The sequence below is a fragment of the Bolinopsis microptera genome, chromosome 8 (genome assembly GCF_026151205.1).
Source record: "Bolinopsis microptera isolate Bmic1 chromosome 8, MBARI_Bmic_1.0, whole genome shotgun sequence".
NCBI lineage: Eukaryota > Metazoa > Ctenophora > Tentaculata > Lobata > Bolinopsidae > Bolinopsis > Bolinopsis microptera.
The window spans coordinates 15,341,328-15,361,285 of record NC_087079.1 but is presented as its reverse complement, the minus strand read 5'-3'; the positions used below and the strand labels follow the sequence as shown (position 1 = coordinate 15,361,285).

The 19,958-nt window shown below is 39.6% G+C and overlaps 2 protein-coding genes across 5 annotated transcripts in view; both read left to right on the top strand.

The window, feature by feature from the left end:
* The first annotated feature begins 1,201 nt into the window (after positions 1-1,201).
* Positions 1,202-4,660, top strand: LOC134820187 (uncharacterized). Its single transcript, XM_063830409.1, has one exon. The coding sequence runs from the start codon at positions 1,202-1,204 to the stop codon at positions 4,658-4,660; it is 3,459 nt and encodes a 1,152-aa protein (XP_063686479.1).
* Positions 4,661-5,922: 1,262 nt separating this feature from the next.
* Positions 5,923-19,958, top strand: part of LOC134819086 (atrial natriuretic peptide receptor 2-like) — a 42,996-nt gene continuing 28,960 nt past the window's right edge. For all 4 annotated transcript variants that reach the window (XM_063828841.1, XM_063828846.1, XM_063828840.1 and 1 more), the window contains exon 1: positions 5,923-5,951. The gene's annotated coding sequence lies outside the window, so the exon portion shown is untranslated. The remainder of the gene's footprint in view (positions 5,952-19,958) is intronic.

Sequence of the window (19,958 nt, the reverse complement as noted above, 5' to 3'; positions counted from 1 at the left end):
TCGACTGGTCGTGGTCTGAGGTCTCCATTCTACTACTCTTCGTTACAAGACTCCATGATTTGCTCAAATTATTTGTCAAATAATAGTGTTGAAAGTATTCTGATTTTATTATTTTCTATTAGTTAACGGACTAAATGCAACGGCTAGACACTCAGTATGTCCATAGTTTGATTAATAAACCTTAAATCTTCAAATGCTTGACAGTCTCTGATCTTGAATGAATATTACAGTCCTAGCCACCGAACTAAACTCTAAACCTTGTTTTGGGCTTCTGTCTAACAAGAATCTGGCCGACATTTTCAGTCTCTGGTTATTAGTCTCCTTATTTTGAGCTATTCAGTCTGGTTCACAGCTAACAAGGAAAGCTAATATATGCCATGTTGTATTATTATGTTGTATGTTTAAAGTTCCATTGTTCCAAACTTTAAAAACTTACTTATGTAAAGTACGAGGATAATCTAACACACTCAGGAAAGTCATCCTGATAGAGCTGACCTGTGGAAACGAGGAGAACTTTGAGGACCAGAGATCCCGGAAAGAGAAGAGATACGAAGAGCTAATGGTGGAGATCGAGACCGCAGGCTGGGAAGGATATCTCTTTACAGTAGAAGTTGGATGTCGTGGATTCTACCACCACACATTACCCCGAATTTTCAACTTCCTTAACATCACCCGGGCAAAGAAGAAGAGGGCACTTAACACAACAGCGGTGGTGTCCCTGAAAGGTTCCTACACTATCTGGCTTAGTCGCTACAACAAGACCTGGAGTGACAACTGGCAGCTGGCCGAAAGACCCTGCCCAGTTTAACCCTGATGAACAGCTGAACGTTGGGCCCTTAAAACGTCGTTGAAAGCTACATCTGGGGTCGTAAGTCCCAGACATCAGAAGAAGTCAGAGAGTGTAGAAGATTCTGCGTCTGAAAAGACTAGAGAATTGAGGTAAATATAGTTGGTTTGGTCTCAAACATGGACATGGATTTGCTCTGCAAGGAGGGAAAGCCTTGACGACGGCTAGGAAAGACTAGTTGACGACTGCCAAAGGCAGATGACGGCATGGAAAGACTGCTGACGGCCTGGAAAGACTGCTGACCACAGGGGAAAGACCCGAAGCTGATAGCCTTAGTAGGGCGATTAGCCGGAATACACGGCAGAGCTGTGTATAACAATCAACACTCCAGCAAACAATAAGAAAAATGCCCACATGATCACTGGACGGGGTGGGAGAATAGATGATCTGACCTCAGGGGAACAGACCCGACAACCTGGTAATGAAACCTCTGAGGCTGAACCACCTAAGGATAAACCTCAAGTATGTGAGTGGTGTGGGAAGGGGTTCAAACAAGTCGCCAAACACCAGTGGAGATGCAAACTGAGACCGCAAGACGAGCTTCGTGCTGCTGAGAATACAGAAACGGAAGTGGATGTTGGACCAGCGGAGGGAGATCGCAACTGTAAGTCGGAGCTGAAGTCAAGCCCGGAATCAAACCACAGTGCTACAATGACAGAAGCCTGCTCAGCTAGTTTCTCTGCGAAAGACAAACCCCCAGAACAGATAGAACTGAAGGATACTCTAAAGTTATCCTTACCACAGGCAAACAAGATGAATGAATGGAAAGGAATTGATGAAGACCTAAGCATTGCCATCGGGAACATCGTGAAGGGTAAAGACCCAGAGAAAGAGCTAAAGACTATGGAACTTACTATCTACGAGTACTTGGCTGACAGATATGGACAGGAAGAACGGAAACCATACCTTGACAAGCCCAATAAGGAAGGACCAGTCACCAAGACCCTCAGGAAAAAGAAGAAGGATACAGCACGCGAGTATAGAGAGGCTGTGAGAGAGGGCGGAGTCACTTCTGGTGGTGCCAAAACAGTAAGAGCGCAGTACTGGAGACTAGTGAGAATCCACAACAAGTCTAGGCGTGAACAGTTGAAGAAGAGGAAAAAGAAAGAAAAGAAGAAGGAGACCCAACGCTTCAGGAGGAACCCCTATGACTACAGTAAAAGACTCCTTGATGAGAAGATCTCGGGAGAGCCTACCTTCGGCAAGGAAGAGGCTGACAGATACTACCCCAAGGAATACATGGACCGAGATAGATGTCATGTCTTCGAAAAGATGGCAGGAATACCAGATGCCAAAGACCCAGTGTACCCCTTTGTGTGCACAGTACCTACTTACGAAGAGTTTGAAAAGAAGATCAAAACACGACGCAATGGATCTTCACCAGGGCCCAACGGAGTGCCATACATAGTTTACAAAAGGTGTGCCAGGCTGAGAGAACTATTGTATGTGTGTATTAGTAAACTCTGGTTATCAAACAGTGTCCCCCTGCAGTGGAGAATTGGAGAAAGCATCCTACTTCCCAAGACCACGGACCTTAGTGACCCTGGCAAGTTTAGGAACATCACTATGACTAACACCAGTGGGAAAGTGGCAATGGGTATGCTAGCTGATAAAATGCTCGACTACATGACCACCAATAAGTACATCGATACCTCTGTGCAAAAAGGCTTCCTGCGCAAGATGCCAGGATGCATAGAACACACACAAGCGCTCATGGAGGAACTGCGGGATGCAAAGAGTAAGAGAAGACAGGTGTATGCAGTATGGGTGGATCTTATGAATGCTTATGGGAGAGTACCCCATGAGCTGATAGTGTTTGCGCTTCGGCACTACAAGTTCCCAGAAGAAGTGGTCCAATATATTGTCAAGTACTACGACGAACTGGTAGTACGGGTGAAGACGAAGAAGTGGAAGAGTGAGTGGTTCTACTACCTAATCGGGTTGTTTCAAGGGGACCCGCTTTCTGTCGTGCTATTCTTAATAGCATTCAACCTACTCTTGGATTTACTTCAGGTCGACAGAACACTGGGATACAAGCCGTCGTTCAGCTCTGAGCCAACTACAAACAGAGCTTTTGCAGATGATCTCACCCTGCTGTCTGACAGACTCGACAAAATGAAGAGGCTGGTCGGGCAAATGGAGGAATTCTTAGCATGGACAAGGACGATGAGAGCTAAACCCAGCAAGTGTATTGCTCTCGGAATGAAGGTAGTGGACAATACCTACAGATCGTTTGACCCTGAGATCATCATTGCAAACGAGAAAGTAGCGTACCTTGGTGACACACCGATAAAGTTCCTTGGTCACTGGATTTACGTCAACCTGGGCCAAGATGAGACGAGAGAGCTAATCACCACTCAACTTTCAGGCCAGCTGGAAAAAGTAGACATGGCGGAGCTCTCTGGACCAAGCAAGTGCTGGATCTACAACCACATGCTAACTAGCAAAGTACAGTGGAATATTATGATATACAACCTCCCAGTATCATTCATCCAGACACTAGAGGCTCTTTGTACCAGATACTTGAAGAAATGGCTTGGAGTTACTACTTCCATATCGAATAGTGTGCTGTACAGATCAAAAGACCACTTTGGACTATCGTTAAAGCAGATCTCCAACCTGTACAAATGTCTACAGGTGTCCAAGGCCTATATGCTGAAGACATCGGTTGACCCTAAAGTGAGGGAGGTTTTCGAGTACAGAGAAAACACCAACAGAGACAAGAAGAGATGGGACTACACCAAGGAGCTGACTAATAGGGAGAGAGACCTCTACTTCAAAGAACTGATTGGCTACGTGCAGACCAGGGAAGGAGCCGGTATTGGATTCGGTGATCAGAGGAGGAAGAAGAACAAAAAGGAGCAACTGGTGGAGATAATTAAGTCTCTGAAAGAAGAGGAACTCCTTCAAACTCTGTACGATAAGAGAGTCCAAGGAAAGTTTCTAACCTGGGAGAACACCATGCAGCTAGACACTGGCTGGCAAAGCCTGCTGTATACCTTGAGCCCCGAGCTGACAAAGTTCCACCTAAATGCCATCCACGACGTTGCAAGTACACCTAGCAACCTCCAGCTTTGGAACTACAGCTCCACGAACAACTGTCCCCTTTGTGGGCGTCAGCAGTGCAACCTAAAGCACATTCTAACGTGTTGCCCAGTGTCGCTTAAACAAGGAAGATATAATTGGAGACATGATCAGGTGCTCAGGGTAATCGTGCAACCAATTGCAGAGAAGCTGAGGGAGATAAACAGTGCTACCCCAAAGACAGAAGTAAAGAGAGAGTGGAGGAAGTTCGTATCCGGAAAAGGAACCTACAGGAAACCCGAAGTACGGCTTACAGAAGAACCTCATCTTCTAGAGGAAGGTAACGACTGGAAACTAGTGTTTGATGAGGACGAAAGGACAAGACAATTCCCCCAACATATTGTCAACACAGCTCTCAGACCTGATGTGGTAATATACTCTAACACACTCAGGAAAGTCATCCTGATAGAGCTGACCTGTGGAAACGAGGAGAACTTTGAGGACCAGAGATCCCGGAAAGAGAAGAGATACGAAGAGCTAATGGTGGAGATCGAGACCGCAGGCTGGGAAGGATATCTCTTTACAGTAGAAGTTGGATGTCGTGGATTCTACCACCACACATTACCCCGAATTTTCAACTTCCTTAACATCACCCGGGCAAAGAAGAAGAGGGCACTTAACACAACAGCGGTGGTGTCCCTGAAAGGTTCCTACACTATCTGGCTTAGTCGCTACAACAAGACCTGGAGTGACAACTGGCAGCTGGCCGAAAGACCCTGCCCAGTTTAACCCTGATGAACAGCTGAACGTTGGGCCCTTAAAACGTCGTTGAAAGCTACATCTGGGGTCGTAAGTCCCAGACATCAGAAGAAGTCAGAGAGTGTAGAAGATTCTGCGTCTGAAAAGACTAGAGAATTGAGGTAAATATAGTTGGTTTGGTCTCTTTGCTAACATTAAAACTGCCACATAGAACAGGATGAAGACCCACCTGCAGTCTGATGGACGATGTAGTCCTCAACACTGAACCCATCAGGAGCAGTGTACTTGCAGGAGTACTTCATGTCCTCGTCTCCGACTGTCAGTGTCAGGGTCGTGGTTTTAGTTCCTTGGGTAGTGTCCGTGGTCTCTGACGGGGTTAGTTGTTAAGTAACATAAAGTAAGTTTTGAGATACAATCAAAGATTTTTGATGATTAGGATTAGAGTAATGAAATGGGAGAACGAAAGTGTTTTTTCCGGATGAATATGTGATAAAATATAACAAGTGTTAATCGAATGAAAATAGAGTTAAATTCAAACTAACCTGTCACATCTTTAGTGATCTCAGTTCCAATACCCTTGCTGTCCTCCCCCACCCACTTAGCAGTGGGGTTGTTACTAAAGAGACCGTGAAGGATGCACTTAACTTCCTTCTTCTGACCCTGGTACAAGTACGCCACACTCGGCTGGTCTATCGTCACTCCTTTATAATATTATTAATATTCAGGAGTTAGTTACTCCTTAATATTCAGGAGTTAGTTAACAGTTACTCCTTAATATTCAGGAGTTAGTTAACAGTTACTCCTTAATATTCAGGAGTTAGTTAACAGACTCCTTAATATTCAGGAGTTAGTTAACAGACTCCTTAATATTCAGGAGTTAGTTAACAGACTCCTTAATATTCAGGAGTTAGTTAACAGTACTCCTTAATATTCAGGAGTTAGTTAACAGTTACTCCTTAATATTCAGGAGTTAGTTAACAGTTACTCCTTAATATTCAGGAGTTAGTTAACAGACTCCTTAATATTCAGGAGTTAGTTAACAGACACCTTAATATTCAGGAGTTAGTTACTCCTTAATATTCAGGAGTTAGTTAACAGACTCCTTAATATTCAGGAGTTAGTTAACAGACTCCTTAATATTCAGGAGTTAGTTAACAGTTACTCCTTAATATTCAGGAGTTAGTTACTCCTTAATATTCAGGAGTTAGTTAACAGACTGATATGTGTTGGTGAATTTCTGTGTGGCAAACTCTCAGATTCGACAAAATAACTTTTTAAAGGTAAGATACTTTCAACACTACTATATAACAAATAATTTGAGAATATGAGTATGACGTAGAAATGTCGATACATTATTCAGCCATTTATTTCCATTAAAATCTGTCTTCACTGAGTCTATTCAGAAACAATCAAAAATTTTAATGAAAGAAATATACATATCCATTTTACCCTTTCTTTTCCGAAAATTGTGCACTGTATTTTCGTGAATTGAAGTGAATTAAATGTTAATAACGGACTTACCAATACAGGCGGTACAAGTTCGAGGTCGGATGGTGCCAATGTTAGCACATGGCTCAACGTTGAGGTGTGGACAGATATCCCCTGCTCCTCCTGAAAGTGAAACAAGTGAGTCAGCCAACTTCGTGATTTTTTTTACAGATTTGTGAGCTTCAGGTTTGGTTGGGTCTTTTTTTGTTTCGTAAGTTCGGGTTTGTGTGATTTGGCCTGTTCTATGATGTCAAGTTTGTTTGTTTTGTGATTTTGGATTTGGTTTTTTATTTTGTTTTTTGTGACTTGGAGTTTATTTTTGTCGGATACGGAATATTAATATTCTTAGTTCTTGTCTTACATATCAAACCATATACATTATATATTATAATATGGCCCTATACTAGGCATTTTTGTGAAATGGTATATTCACTATTAAGTCACTGATTTCATTGTGCGGTTAATTTGACTTTTGTTATTATAAACACTCTAGGAAAAATTGTAAAGGCTTAAACTTTTGACAATTACCTCATCGTATCCCATTTGCTTAAACTTTTGACAATTACCTCATCTTATCGGCGAAAAAATATAGACGATCTTACTCAGTCTGGCTCGGCCTATATAAGCTTGATGAATGTTTATTGAATCTTGAACTGAATCATAACGTGACTATGTCTGTCCACTATCATTGCTTTGTCACCTTTACATTAACATCAGCCCATATCACGCAAACATACTATATTTAGTTCAGGGAACTTTGAATTAGGTTACAATGCTCTGCAGGTAATTCTGATAGTAGATAATGCTACAAATAACTCCATCCTGTCATCAGTTCTATCTAATGGTGATGGTTCACGGACGATTACTCCATTTATCATTGCATTATGAACCTGAATCCATGAAGGTTGCACTGATGAGAGAGTTCTGCGGAATCAAATGACAAGTACTCTAAATTTATAAGGAGCTAAACACTGCAATTATTTCTTCAATGCACTGTTAAAACAGAGTTTAGCATGTTATTTTGTGAGGTTTCATGCCGAATTCCGTGCATATTAGGGATATTTCGATCATTAATTAGGCTTCAGTATACGGTAGTATGTCTCTTGTCTCCAAGACTGCCTCGACTTCGTTCTATAATGTTGGTTTAACTAGACTTAGTTCTACTATAAGTAAATTTATCTGCATAATAAAAGTGAAGTTATCGGCATAATAAAGTCATAATTACAGTTTCGTTATTATCTACGTGCAAACTGCATCATGTTGCCGACCTTTTTTCCCCTTTTAGGCTCCCATATATTGGCCCTTAGCTACTGCAGAGCTGTCTATTTTGGATAATCTGTTGAAAAGATAATAGCTTAATATCTTAATAGCTTAATAAGTTAATAGCTCTGTAAGGTTCCCTTCGTAGCAAGTGCCATCTTAGTAATTGCTCTACCCATGGAAGCTTTGTTTTTATTTAGCCAAGTGTTTGCCAAACTCTCATACAACGTAAGAGCGAATACTGAGACATGGCGAACTGAAGCTGGAAGTCTTTAGGTCGTTGGAAGGGGTACTGAACATGGTTACATACTATCCTGATGACATAATTACTGCGAAGTCTCGACATCTCTTAAAGCCGTAACTACTTGTCTATGTTCTGTTGATGGCAGTGACACTGACAGTCTCAAAACAAGTCTTAAACTTAGAACCCTCTATCTAATGCGGTATTTAATTGTTCCCCTACTTCGACTAATCATCAAATGCTAATGGTCTTATACTTTCTCCTACTTCCACTAATATCTTGTACTCACCACGGCGGGACTCCTTGCGGGGCCATGTTGTAAATTATTGAGTTATTGCTGTCCCTGCTACTCCTAACCTACTCCTAATGTACTGGTATTCTTGGAAATTGCGGGTTTTAAGACACCTAGGCGCGAACTGCTCTCCCCATGCTGCAGTCAAGCGTAATGGCATTAATTTGGGCTCTGGATCGTTTGGCCCGTACCTCGACATGAATATTGAAATGTTCACAAATTTGGCGCTCCGTAGACCATGATCAACATGTTATGTGCCTACTGCCTTATTGTCGAAGATTCTCGAAGATTTGCAAGTTCAGTTGAAATTATGAGAAGGTCAAACATATTATACTATACGCTTTAGAGTTTATATCAACTATTAAACATAGTAGATAACTTTTAATGCACTAGAATCTTTCTATACACTATACACTGATGTACTTATTGACAGCTCCAGCCTCTCCCTGGTATATGTAACCCTGGTAACCCTGCTGCACTTGTACCTGCTTCACCCACTGCTTGATAAGATCGCGTGTCTACTCTAAAGCTCAGGGAAGATCCCCTACAATATCCGTTAACACTGAACACTTTGTTAACGTCACGTTCGTTAATGACGCGATCCAGACACAGCTGCTCCAGTTTCGTGCCGAGCTGGCGCAGGCCTTGATGTCGAGCTCGTGCCGAGTTTCGTGCCGAGCTGGTGCTTGAGTTTCGTGCCGAGCTGGTGCTTGAGTTTCGTGCCGAGCTGGTGCTCAAGTTTCGTGCTGAGCTGGTGCTGAGCTGGTGCTGAGCTGGTGCTGAGCTGGTGCTGAGCTTAGTGCCTATTTTACATGCCGAGGGTCCTTGAGGATCGAGACGGTCACCGAACCAGACCCTCGTGTTGTTATCGCTGTTTTAACTAAGCACCAAGAGATACCTTACAATTTCATAAAGTACCCCGTTTGTTTGCGTTAGCTCCAACCAACCCAACTAGTGATCCCCGCTACTCTCAAATAATTTAACGATAATTCGGAGCTATAATTTTACATTATTTCTTCCTCTAGCACTGAGTAATGATATTGCCTTTTTTACGTGCTCCTTTATAAAGTGTTCCGTGTCATTTGAGTTGCATCATTGGACTTAATATTTGAATTAATTTTGATTATGGCCGTGCTATATGTGCTATATTTGCTGTTAGTTTGTCGACTGTTCACTTACCTAAGCCAGGACAGGCTAGGAGGATTATTAGAACCAGTAGTGCTCCCCGCATTCCTCCATCAACAATACATATTTCTGTGTAGATTTGTTGGTGTAGGGATTAATTAAGAAATTAGGATTGCTTTTTTGGGTTAAACACCCTGAATGCGTTATTAATCTTAAATTACTATTATAATTTTAACGTCACTCCTTAGTTAACTCTCTCTACTCTGAATGCGGGACGTTTCTTTGAAACGCTATGAAATTATGAAGATGTTAAACCCATGCCGTTGACCTTCTCATAAAATTTAAGCAACGTCAATTTCATCTACAAATTATAATCAGACATTATTGTTCTCCATCGTGTAAGTCATGTCTCCAACTTTATTTAGTGGTAAGCACTTAGTCGTAGCGAAGTCGTCCGTGTTTTTTAGTCTCATTTCATTAAACTTTTGTTGACTTTTTATAAATTTTCTTGAGTCTACTTTTATAGGAACAAACTTGAACTAAGTTCGCTGCTTGTTGACAGTAATTATGAAAGACAGAAAGTGTCGTCATTTATTCCTGATATGAATTGAATCGTGACTTTGTGACTAGTCTACCTAGCTCTCCTTATACCGGGGAAACTTAAATTAAAGTTTTCATATTTTATTAAATAAATGTCAATTATGAGCTTGAGACAGCGTAAGGCAACTTCACACCGCGAACTATAGATAGTTGTTGTTTCCTTATTTCAATACGATTGTCTAACACAACAGGTGAATCCAAATATTAATATTTTGTTTATTATTTATGATAGTAGTATACTAGCAGCTGGATCAAATTGGGATATATGGGAATCTACTCCAGTGATTGTCAATTTATCAAATAGGATTAAATTTACTAGTATTTTATGAGCCTATGCAATATGCATGACCGTACGTGGAATCCACGGTCCAATATTTCCACTGGTATTTTTACGAATACTTCATTAATCATTCGAGTCAAATATTTTATTATCTGATTAACGTACATTTTGTCTCATCTATAGTCTTTATAAAGTAAGTGATCACTTCACTTTCGGAGCTTCAATTAAACACAAAGGAAGTAGAACTGAAGCTTTTCCATAGCATCTACCCATTTATCCTATATTTATAGTTTCGCTAATGGGGTTCAATCTCAGTTGAATTTGCCGCCAAGGAGGTTGAAAGCAACTAACTTTACAATATAGTGGCATAACGTCGTTTTAATCATCATTATCCCGCAACCCCCTAGCAACCAAACAAAGGGAACAAAATTTTTAAATATCTATAGAAGGAGAATATCTTTATATTATATCGTGCTCTTTGCGTTGTTAGTTCTATTTTAAAACAGCTGATGTTTTTTTTCTCGACTCAACAAACTCCTCATCGGATTACGTACCAATAGCTAAGGCCTAAAGACGTTACCACTTTTAAGAACGTCATTAGAGGACAGGGGTGTAGTATTGATTAAATTAATGCTAATGGCCTAACCTTCAAAACTTGGGCTGATCAAAAATCGAGGCAGTATAATTAAAAATAAGATCAGTTTGCTAAAGATAACGTAAACGCAAATAAAATACACAATAAAGAACGTACCAAAGCAAACACTAACCTGGACACTTCCGGGATGGCTTACAGATAATTCCGCTGTCTTTGACAAGTGTAAGCCAGTTTTTTCACTCAGCCATTATTTGAGATTACATAGTTTCATGGACATTGGAGACGGAAATCATAATATCATATCTTGATATCGACTCAGCAATGCCTACCAGCTAGCTAACTAGCTATGTTGCCTAGTAACTAGCTATGTTTCCTAGCTGACTAGCAATGTTGCCTAGTAACTAGCTATGTTGCCTAGTAACTAGCTATGTTTCCTAGCAACTAGCTATGTTTCCTAGCAACTAGCTATGTTTCCTAGCAACTAGCTATGTTGCCTAGCAACTAGCTATGTTTCCTAGCAACTAGCTATGTTTCCTAGCAACTAGCTATGTTTCCTAGCAACTAGCTATGTTTCCTAGCAACTAGCTATGTTGCCTAGCAACTAGCTATGTTTCCTAGCAACTAGCTATGTTTCCTAGCAACTAGCTATGTTTCCTAGCAACTAGCTATGTTTCCTAGCAACTAGCTATGTTTCCTAGCAACTAGCTATGTTGCCTAGCAACTAGCTATGTTGCCTAGCAACTAGCTATGTTGCCTAGCAACTAGCTATGTTTCCTAGCTGACTAGCTATTTCGCCGAATGAAGTGTGACAGGTTTATATTGTTTAGGAGCACTGTAGCCAGCAAAGTACGGATTATTTTATAATTGTAGACTTTCGTTTGATGAATATCATAAAGTTAACCTTTGGACCCAGTTGATGCCAATAAGTAGTGACAGCTGTAACCTTCATGTACCCGTGACAGTGACCAGTGTCAACAACTTTATACCCGTGACGGTATAACAATATAACAATGATATGCCCGTTGATCTGTGAGTAATACATAACTCTGATCTCCCCGAATCAATATTGAGAATGAGATACTCTCTAACACATGGACAATCTGCACATCTATCTGTCAAGTTATCTAGTATCACCTGCAATTCTAAATGTAGCTGCCTTATTTCCCTGTGTAGCCATTCCCGATATGGCTATCTTTTCTAAGTTTCTAACTTGATACTGCAACTCGCAACCCCGATATTTCTCCCTGATAAAAAAACAGCAAGATATTATAATAAGGACCCTAAACAATGCCTACTGTAAGATAGGTCTGTCATATGAAGTTGGCCTGATGCCAATGCAAGCCTCTAGTGTCATTCGAATACACCACAATAAGGTTTTCCTCACCAGTTGGGTTATCATCTGTGTGGTGGTTTTGTCAATCTACTAATTTCCTGATTTCCCATGGGTACCTGACAGCAAAACCATTGTAGCAGTGCATACTGATGTGGTGAAGTAATAATTCATGACAACCATTTGTCACCAATTACAGAAGTCGCTGGTAATTGTAGGATTTAAGACATTCCATCACAATTAAAATTATTGTCCGTACCGGGAATTTGCCCGGGAGAAGCTAGCAGATCGGATAAACTATAAACTTTAAAGTCTATAAAATTCCCGTCTGATCACGCATTTCAAAGTTTTAAACATCCAATTTATAGATAGATCTGGTTAGTATTCAGTTTGATCGTCACACATGTTGTTGTCCTCAGTCTTCAGTGCTATGCACATTGCACAGAATGCACCACTAGCCGCTGACTGCAGTTCCTGAGGTCTAGATGCTTGACACAAATCACGTGCTCTTCATCGTTACGCTTACTATCCTGCCACAGAGATCACAATCAGAATTAAAGATATTGTGAACATTTATTTATTTATTCTTTAAACATCATTTACAGATTTTAGTTAGTCGTCTTTCTCGCAAGACTGATAAACTCTTTGGGATGTTTTATAAACTATCAAGGAGTTAACAGTGTTTACGGACATGTCAAGTTGTAGTTGTTTTTAAATCTCCACTTATTGTGCAGTGGAGACTTGAGGGACTGTAAACGGCAAATGCGGGCAGTTTCCCCAGAGTCGTATACAGTTTCCGGTCTCTCCCTCCCCCACGCACTTTCAAGCATTCGAAATCGTGTATGTGGTCTAGATTCTCCATAAGTTGGTAAGACTGATTCACAAATTTCAATCCTCATCGACCGTCTTTTCACCGATGGTTGGTATTATTTTATCTTTGCATATTCCATGAAACGATTCGTTTGCTCACTTATTTCTAGTACTTGCTTGGAAAATAATACTTCTGCTTGTTAGTTGATAACTTTTGTGGTGAACCAGGCAGCATATAATCAATAGCTTCTTTTATGTTTAATTCGTTAAGATAGCCATTAGCCACGTTGTGGTTATTGACTAGTACTACCAGCATAATAATAATATTTTATGCCATTTTATGCCATTTTGTTTCATCCTTGGCTGAAAATTCTAGTATTTTCTACCTCGCACTTGGCGGGTTTTGGGGAATTCAGCTGATGTTGAACGCGAGTAGGTTTAAAGTACTACATTTAAATCATGATTGATGATTTTTGATGGTCGGATTTGATTTAACGTGATCCAATTTGACAACTTTTGGAGGGGAACTTGCCCCCCCCCCCCCCCCCCCAGGGGTGTAGGAAAATCATTCCTACACCCCTGACTAAGCTGCAGGGAACCTAACCCTAACCTAGCCTGGAAACATGGCACATGCTGGGCACATGCTGTTAAAAATGGGATTTACTGAAGGTAACAAGGCAAATGTTAAACGTCCGTCGTACACTATAGTTAAACTGATGCGTGTTATGATATCAGTAATATTTGCCTTGTACTCTTCATGTAGTTATTGAATAAATGTTGTTTAATTTCAAGGACAATGTATGAAATTCCAATAGAAAATTTCATATGATTCGGTCCAGATTCTCCATGAATTTGTTCTTTTGTTGTAATTTGGTATTTTCTCATCGCAATGGTTGGGTATAATTAGGGCGTGTACCGCCGTGTACAGCTGTAATATACAAGCTTTTGTAATACCATTTTTGCAGCCGAATGTTGGCAATCCTCCAAATGGGCTGAACATTAGACTGTGCACAAACCCATCACTCTATTCGGTCATTCTTTCTTTTTAAAGCTTTTAGTATAATCCCTTTTGTTTTCAGAGCCCTCTGCGTTCACTGTTCTGTAAATCTCGATTAACACTGTGATGGATATTCTTCTAGAGTACTAGAGCATTACATAGTGTCTGTATATATAAACCTTACACAAAGAAATGTTGAATCATTACTGCGTCCAACGGACTGAATAGCTCTGGAATATGGTATCTTGAACAAATACTACGGTATTGCATCGCTTTGATCCGTGCTCCTGATGATGTCTTATTCGTCTTCTGCCTCAAAATCACTCGAGAAGAATCGAAAATCGGTCCGGAGAACTCTTGAAGGCAAAATATTTGACTTAGTCGAACTATACAGACTGATTTATTATTTATCATGACTAACGAGCCCCTTAAAGTTCAATATATGTCTCTCGTTAGTTGTGGAATCAGTCGGATTATCTGTCCTCTGTCCTGGTTTATCCGTCCCGCATGAAAATATGTGGCCCATGTTGAATAGGTGTTCTGTGTCTTCCTGACACTGAGCAACCTTTAATATCATGTTATAAAGCTGCTAGATGAGGATCTGGCTAAAAACCTAAGCTGTTGTTATGAGCTGTTGTTATGAGCATATACGCATTAATAACAGAATAACAGCTGCCTTTGGATCAAAGAGACATAATCACTAATCACTACTGACTTATGACCCAGTAATATTTAGACTTTAAACAATATTTAGATAGTTCTGGAGCCTTATTTCTAAGAGTTTTCACAGATCAGGAATTTCGCTTTATAATTTGCCGTATCGTTTGGTTTCTATAGTCTAGGCTTGCAATGCTTTATTCGGAGGAGAGCTTTTCCATGGTATATATTCAACAAAGTTATCACCCTCTCGGGTATTTGTTTACATTTCTACGTATGTAGTGCACCTAAATGGGGTTATTTCCGGATAACTGATGATATTATCATTGTTTGTATAATTTGCTCTCATGTGTAGTGTGTACACATACAAGCAGACGTTACCTTATTTGTATTACGTCTGTCAATCAAAATGTTTATTCTTTTGTATAGCTGGTTACGCTGTGATCAAATTCTGTGATCTAACAACTTATCGCACCGCTTGCGTGAGTGAGTTTTGATTAATCTTATGCTTAAAATGTATAATTCCTCTCAATAGTTGCCACATCAATGATGTCACTTAATTTTCATTTTTCTGTAAAAGCCAATGGTATTGCATTATCCAAAATGGTGATATTCTCCACAGATATTCCTTCACTAAGCTACATGTTGGTTAGAACAAGACACTAGTTTAATAACCACTACCATGAAGGCCGTTTCTGTTGACTAAATTGAGGTAGACTAGAGAATTAACCGTTTGGTACAAGCAGAAAGTTGAATGGACATGATTGTTACTGATGAATAATTCAGTAATTCAGTAAATCGACCACGCACAGTGCGATTACAGAAAGCACACACGCCTAATTGGGAGCCTAGTTTGGAAGCCGAGCTTGACCGACTGACCGTGTAAACTCTAGTATATCGTATACTCGTATACTTTACACGTTCACAGCAATAATTCCGCCACCCCACTGTCGTAAACCTCCGTTAAAAGTGCAAGCGTAAGTTAAACATTCCGATTATTAAGTAACTTGGATTATTCAACTGTAAAGTGTAAAACCAGATATTTTTTCGGGCACTCTTTTTCGCGATTTTCTTACAGTGGATCATATTCACGGCATCGATTTTCTTGATTTAAAATAATTCAATGGAGATTAGAGTCAAAAGTTTGCCCGAATTTCTGGGTGTGAAATAATCGCGTACATAAACTCTTCGCACAAATTGATGGTTTGACAGTAATTTTCCTATTAAATTGCCTATTAATTTACCTATCAAATTGCCTATTAAATTGACTATTTAATTGCCTATTACATATATTAAATGCACTGGTTTAGTGATTTGCAGAGCATCATGACATATTTAGATCTAATTTTCACATTACAAATAGCTTATTTATATCAAAGAAAATAAAGTATTATAAAACATTCCTCGATAAAATACACCTCCATTATTTAACCGTCCTTATATTAGCATGCTAACAAAAGGTCGGTATTTTACCCAAGAGTTTTAACTTAACCAGGTGAAGGCATACATAAAGTAAGTTAAGATATTCATTTTTTGGACATCATTTGGTTGGACATCATTTAATTGAGATGTCGACCACTTTTATAGAACAAGCAAATGCTCGATCTGCTCCCACCTGATTTATCGCTGCTGACAATTCCCCCGTTTTCTCCCCTGGTAACCCCTGGTAACCCATGATAACCCCTGGTAACTACAAGAGTACCGTATAAGAGATACAGGTCTGTGTGTGTATCATCTCACGAGCGAGCTATATTCAGCTCCCAACTATTGGTACCTAATAAATTAATCACCTCCTGTACATGCTCAAGTAGCAGTGAGAGACATGTCCCCCCCTGTGGACCCTGCCTTGTTACCGGGCTCACAACGAGGCAACTTGTTACACCACCAATTCAACTTGCGGGCCATTACGTCTTCTTTGACCTTTTTTAACCCCCCTGCGTGATCGTTGTCACGAGGAAAATGTGAGTTGTTCGACATAAAATCGATTCTCTTGTTCTTGTTCTTTTTTGTCAAAATATGCGAGGATTGTGAAGTTAATTGTTAAATTCGGTGCTCAAACGATGTAAGAGGAAATGTTAATCGCTGATCAGGCCCAGGGTTAAAGTTGAGCCCCTGCATAGGTAATTCTTTGTTTCAGTTGTCAGTATAGACAAGTACTTTGTCATTATAGACAAGTACTTTGATCTACCCACACTTGCATTTGTCCACTGACATCAAGCAAATTGTTTGACAACAAACGGTTTATCAGTTGCACCGTGTTCTTTGTAATCAATGATGGTTGTTGACCAGTTGACTGCTTCCGCATGTTGTCATGACAACGCATGTTGCCATCATGACACCACCTGTTTCTGAATGATAAATGATCACAGGCTCTACTTATCGTGTCATACAGTAACAGTGAAATACTTCCGTCCGTAATTTTATACAATTAAGGACACGAAAAAAAGTTATAGCTTCATAGGTATCAGGTGATATTTAAGGTACAACGTGTCAATATGATTTATACCTATGGTCTTATGTTTTGTCATTAGTTGTATATATAGTGGGGCTAGTTAAAAGTACCGCGGCATGTGCTACATTTGGTTCTTAGGCCTGTAGTAGCGGTACCATAATAATATGGTGCTAACTTGGTAGACGCCCGTGCCGTTCATAGTAACATCATTGTTTTAGATAATGTGACTATATGGCAGCTGGGTCGTTACTGCAATGCGAGTTGTTACGATTATAGTAGAGTGTATGTGGGGTTAGATTGTGCTTTCTTGAAAACTAAATCGTTCGTGACATGCCATGCATCAGATTCGGCTTTTGTTTTTGAAGTTTTGTTGTTGTTTCCTTTGATGAAACCTTACAAAACATCATACTCTTCTCTATTCCCGAATATTAGTGTCGGCAAATTTTTATAAAGCGTCCTCCACATACGTCCAACGGGAACCGGACACGAGGGCGGAAGACACAAGAGTGGAGGACAATCCTAAAAAGGGTGAACACAAGGGCGTGTGCCGTGTGGGTGTTCCGTTAGCTCTCAGATCACCCATTATATTTATAGGAGTAAACTATATACTCATTGTTCTAATACAGATGTTACTATGTTAGGGTATGTGTGGTATTTAAAGCCTTGAAGCCTGGTTACTACAAATATCTCAAACATGAACCTTCCCCCAAAAAAATCGTGTAAATAGTGATACATTCCTTCACCTCTTGTGAGCATTCCTGATTGCCACTGGCCAGAGGTGATTCATCAAGTCCAAGATTAAGCGCCACAACTTGCAGAATGTCGAAAGTTCCTGATATGAAACCAACCGGAAGATGGACCATGGTGTGAAAACATACTTAACAGTTGCATCGTGTATCCTTCTAGAATTCATATCAATAAATATAATCAAATTAATCATAATCATGCTTAAAGGTGCTTCATGCAGTATTCGACCATTTTATGTTGCAAAATACGGTTACTGCGTCTAGTTCATTGAAAGACTCCTTCATTTTCATTTTCTATTACCTACTATTCCAGGAACTCCAGAGCTCTGGATACTGACCATATTTTTGTAACACGAGACAGTGATTCTGGGTTTGATTTGTCAATGCAGGATGGTAATCGGTATATCGCTGTGACGTGTGGGAAAATATTGTAATTTTTTCAGTTTTCACCTGTGTCCACACTCAAGTTTTCCAGTTGAAAAAAATACTGGGAAATTGGTAGTTTTGGTCAAAATAAACGCCAATATCTGAGCCCATCTTGATGAAATGAAATGAAATAAAGCATTTGTATCCCTTATATCAACGATCCAAATAAAAATAAAGATTGTCGATGCAGTCTTTGGACCAAAATTGTGGAATGCAATGCCTTACCATCTGAATTGCATCGGCGACCGGGAGCATTTCAAATCGCAGCTCATGCTACGATTTGCCTATCAGGGGCTATACTCCTCAAAATTCAAACGCGCTGTTTTGCCAGTGGAATGACAGAGAGATCTCTGTGGTCACATTATATGATGGCCCTGTTAAAGCTTAACGGATCTCATAACGGTAAACACGTATGGATATTGTGTAATATTAATCATTATTATAAATTGTTCATCCCAATATCTTGTCCTTTCAACGACTTCTACCACTTCTGATATATAATGATGTTTTTTGTGTCTTCTTTGGTAATCTGTTTCATCACAAACACAAACTCTTGATAGACACATTGCTCCTCAGTTGATCGGTTTGTAGAATTGAAAACAGTTTTATGATCTTGGCACAGTCTCAGATATTTGGCTTTTACTAATATAATATCTGATTAACAGTACTGGAATTACCAAATGAAACTTTTACAGGTCCCGCCTGATAACCCGGTTATAGCTTCAAAACGCGGTTTTTCATTAATCTGCTATGCCATCTCGCCAACTTCATCACACAGATCCTCTTCGTCAGTCTTCTTCAGATTATCGCATTCTCACAACGTGTATAATGTGAACGTTTCGGTTACTTTCCAGCTATCGAGAAATTCCTAGCATTTTGCTATCAAAAGTTAGCAAAATCTGGCAGAGCGCCAGGCTCAAAGCAGTTTTTAACAATTTATCCACAAGTGAAGGTTTTAGGCAATTTATTGATATGTTGTAAATGAATATAACAATTATGCTGAAGGACATCCGGAAGTGATTGCAAGGTTCAGGTTCGCCAGGATAGGATTATGATTTCCTTGGAATTTACTTTACTACACATAAAATGGCGTTTATTAGGACAAATCCTAACCACTTCCTGTAGAAATTTGTATTCAAAATAACGGTCATTCAAACAATATATTTTATCTGTAGATAAATTCAGCAATGGTCATTATCCAACTACTATAGGGTTAGATAATATATATATATAAATCAATTAATGACTTTAATAAAACGGTAACAGTTTTAGGAATGTCAGTAGAATTTTAAAAAGCCCGTGTCTGATAATTGTAGCCCAATGAAATCCATGTGCAGGCTTTAAGTTTATGTCTAAATCTGATATTTTCACCGCACTACTACCTTTCAATCCTCTTGCTTCTTTTCCCTCTGAGAGAAATGACTGTTGTTCTCGATAGGTGAAATCTCACTCTTCTCCTGATATAAATGTCATCACTGTATCTTTGATCTGATTTTTAATAAGTTTATCTGCTGGCCTCTTGAAGAAGGTATTTGCTTGTCTTCCCATTTCACCTATTGTTGATAGGGATATTGGTGTTAAACACTCAGTGTCCCACTTCAATGATCATGTAGAAATTATTTTATGATCATGAATTTTTCGACATAGCCCTAATACAACTCTTCACTGGACTATTAGCAATTTTGACCTTACTCGAGTCTGCTCAGAAAAAGTCTTTTAGTGATGCTCAAGAACAGTTCATATATTAGGACGCAATGAAACTACCGGACTGCGATGTATGGGGACTTGCCACCCCATGGCAACATTAAAATATATCGACTCTGTTACATCGTTTCCTCAAATTATTTGTTATATAGTAGTGTTGAAAGTATTATCACAATTGTTTCTGATTTGTAATTATCAGTCGGTGCAATTCAGTACATCACTGATTTTTCACACTTAGCAAGTGGAAAATATACAGTTGAGTTCACAGTAAAAAGTAAATATCAAGCAATTAAGTAGAGGTAAGTATTGTCCATTTTAAACGTAT

What these genes read in the sequence shown, in the direction of transcription:
- LOC134820187 (XM_063830409.1), top strand. Translation starts at nt 1,202, where the DNA reads ATGATCACTGGACGGGGTGGGAGAATAGATGATCTGACCTCAGGGGAA.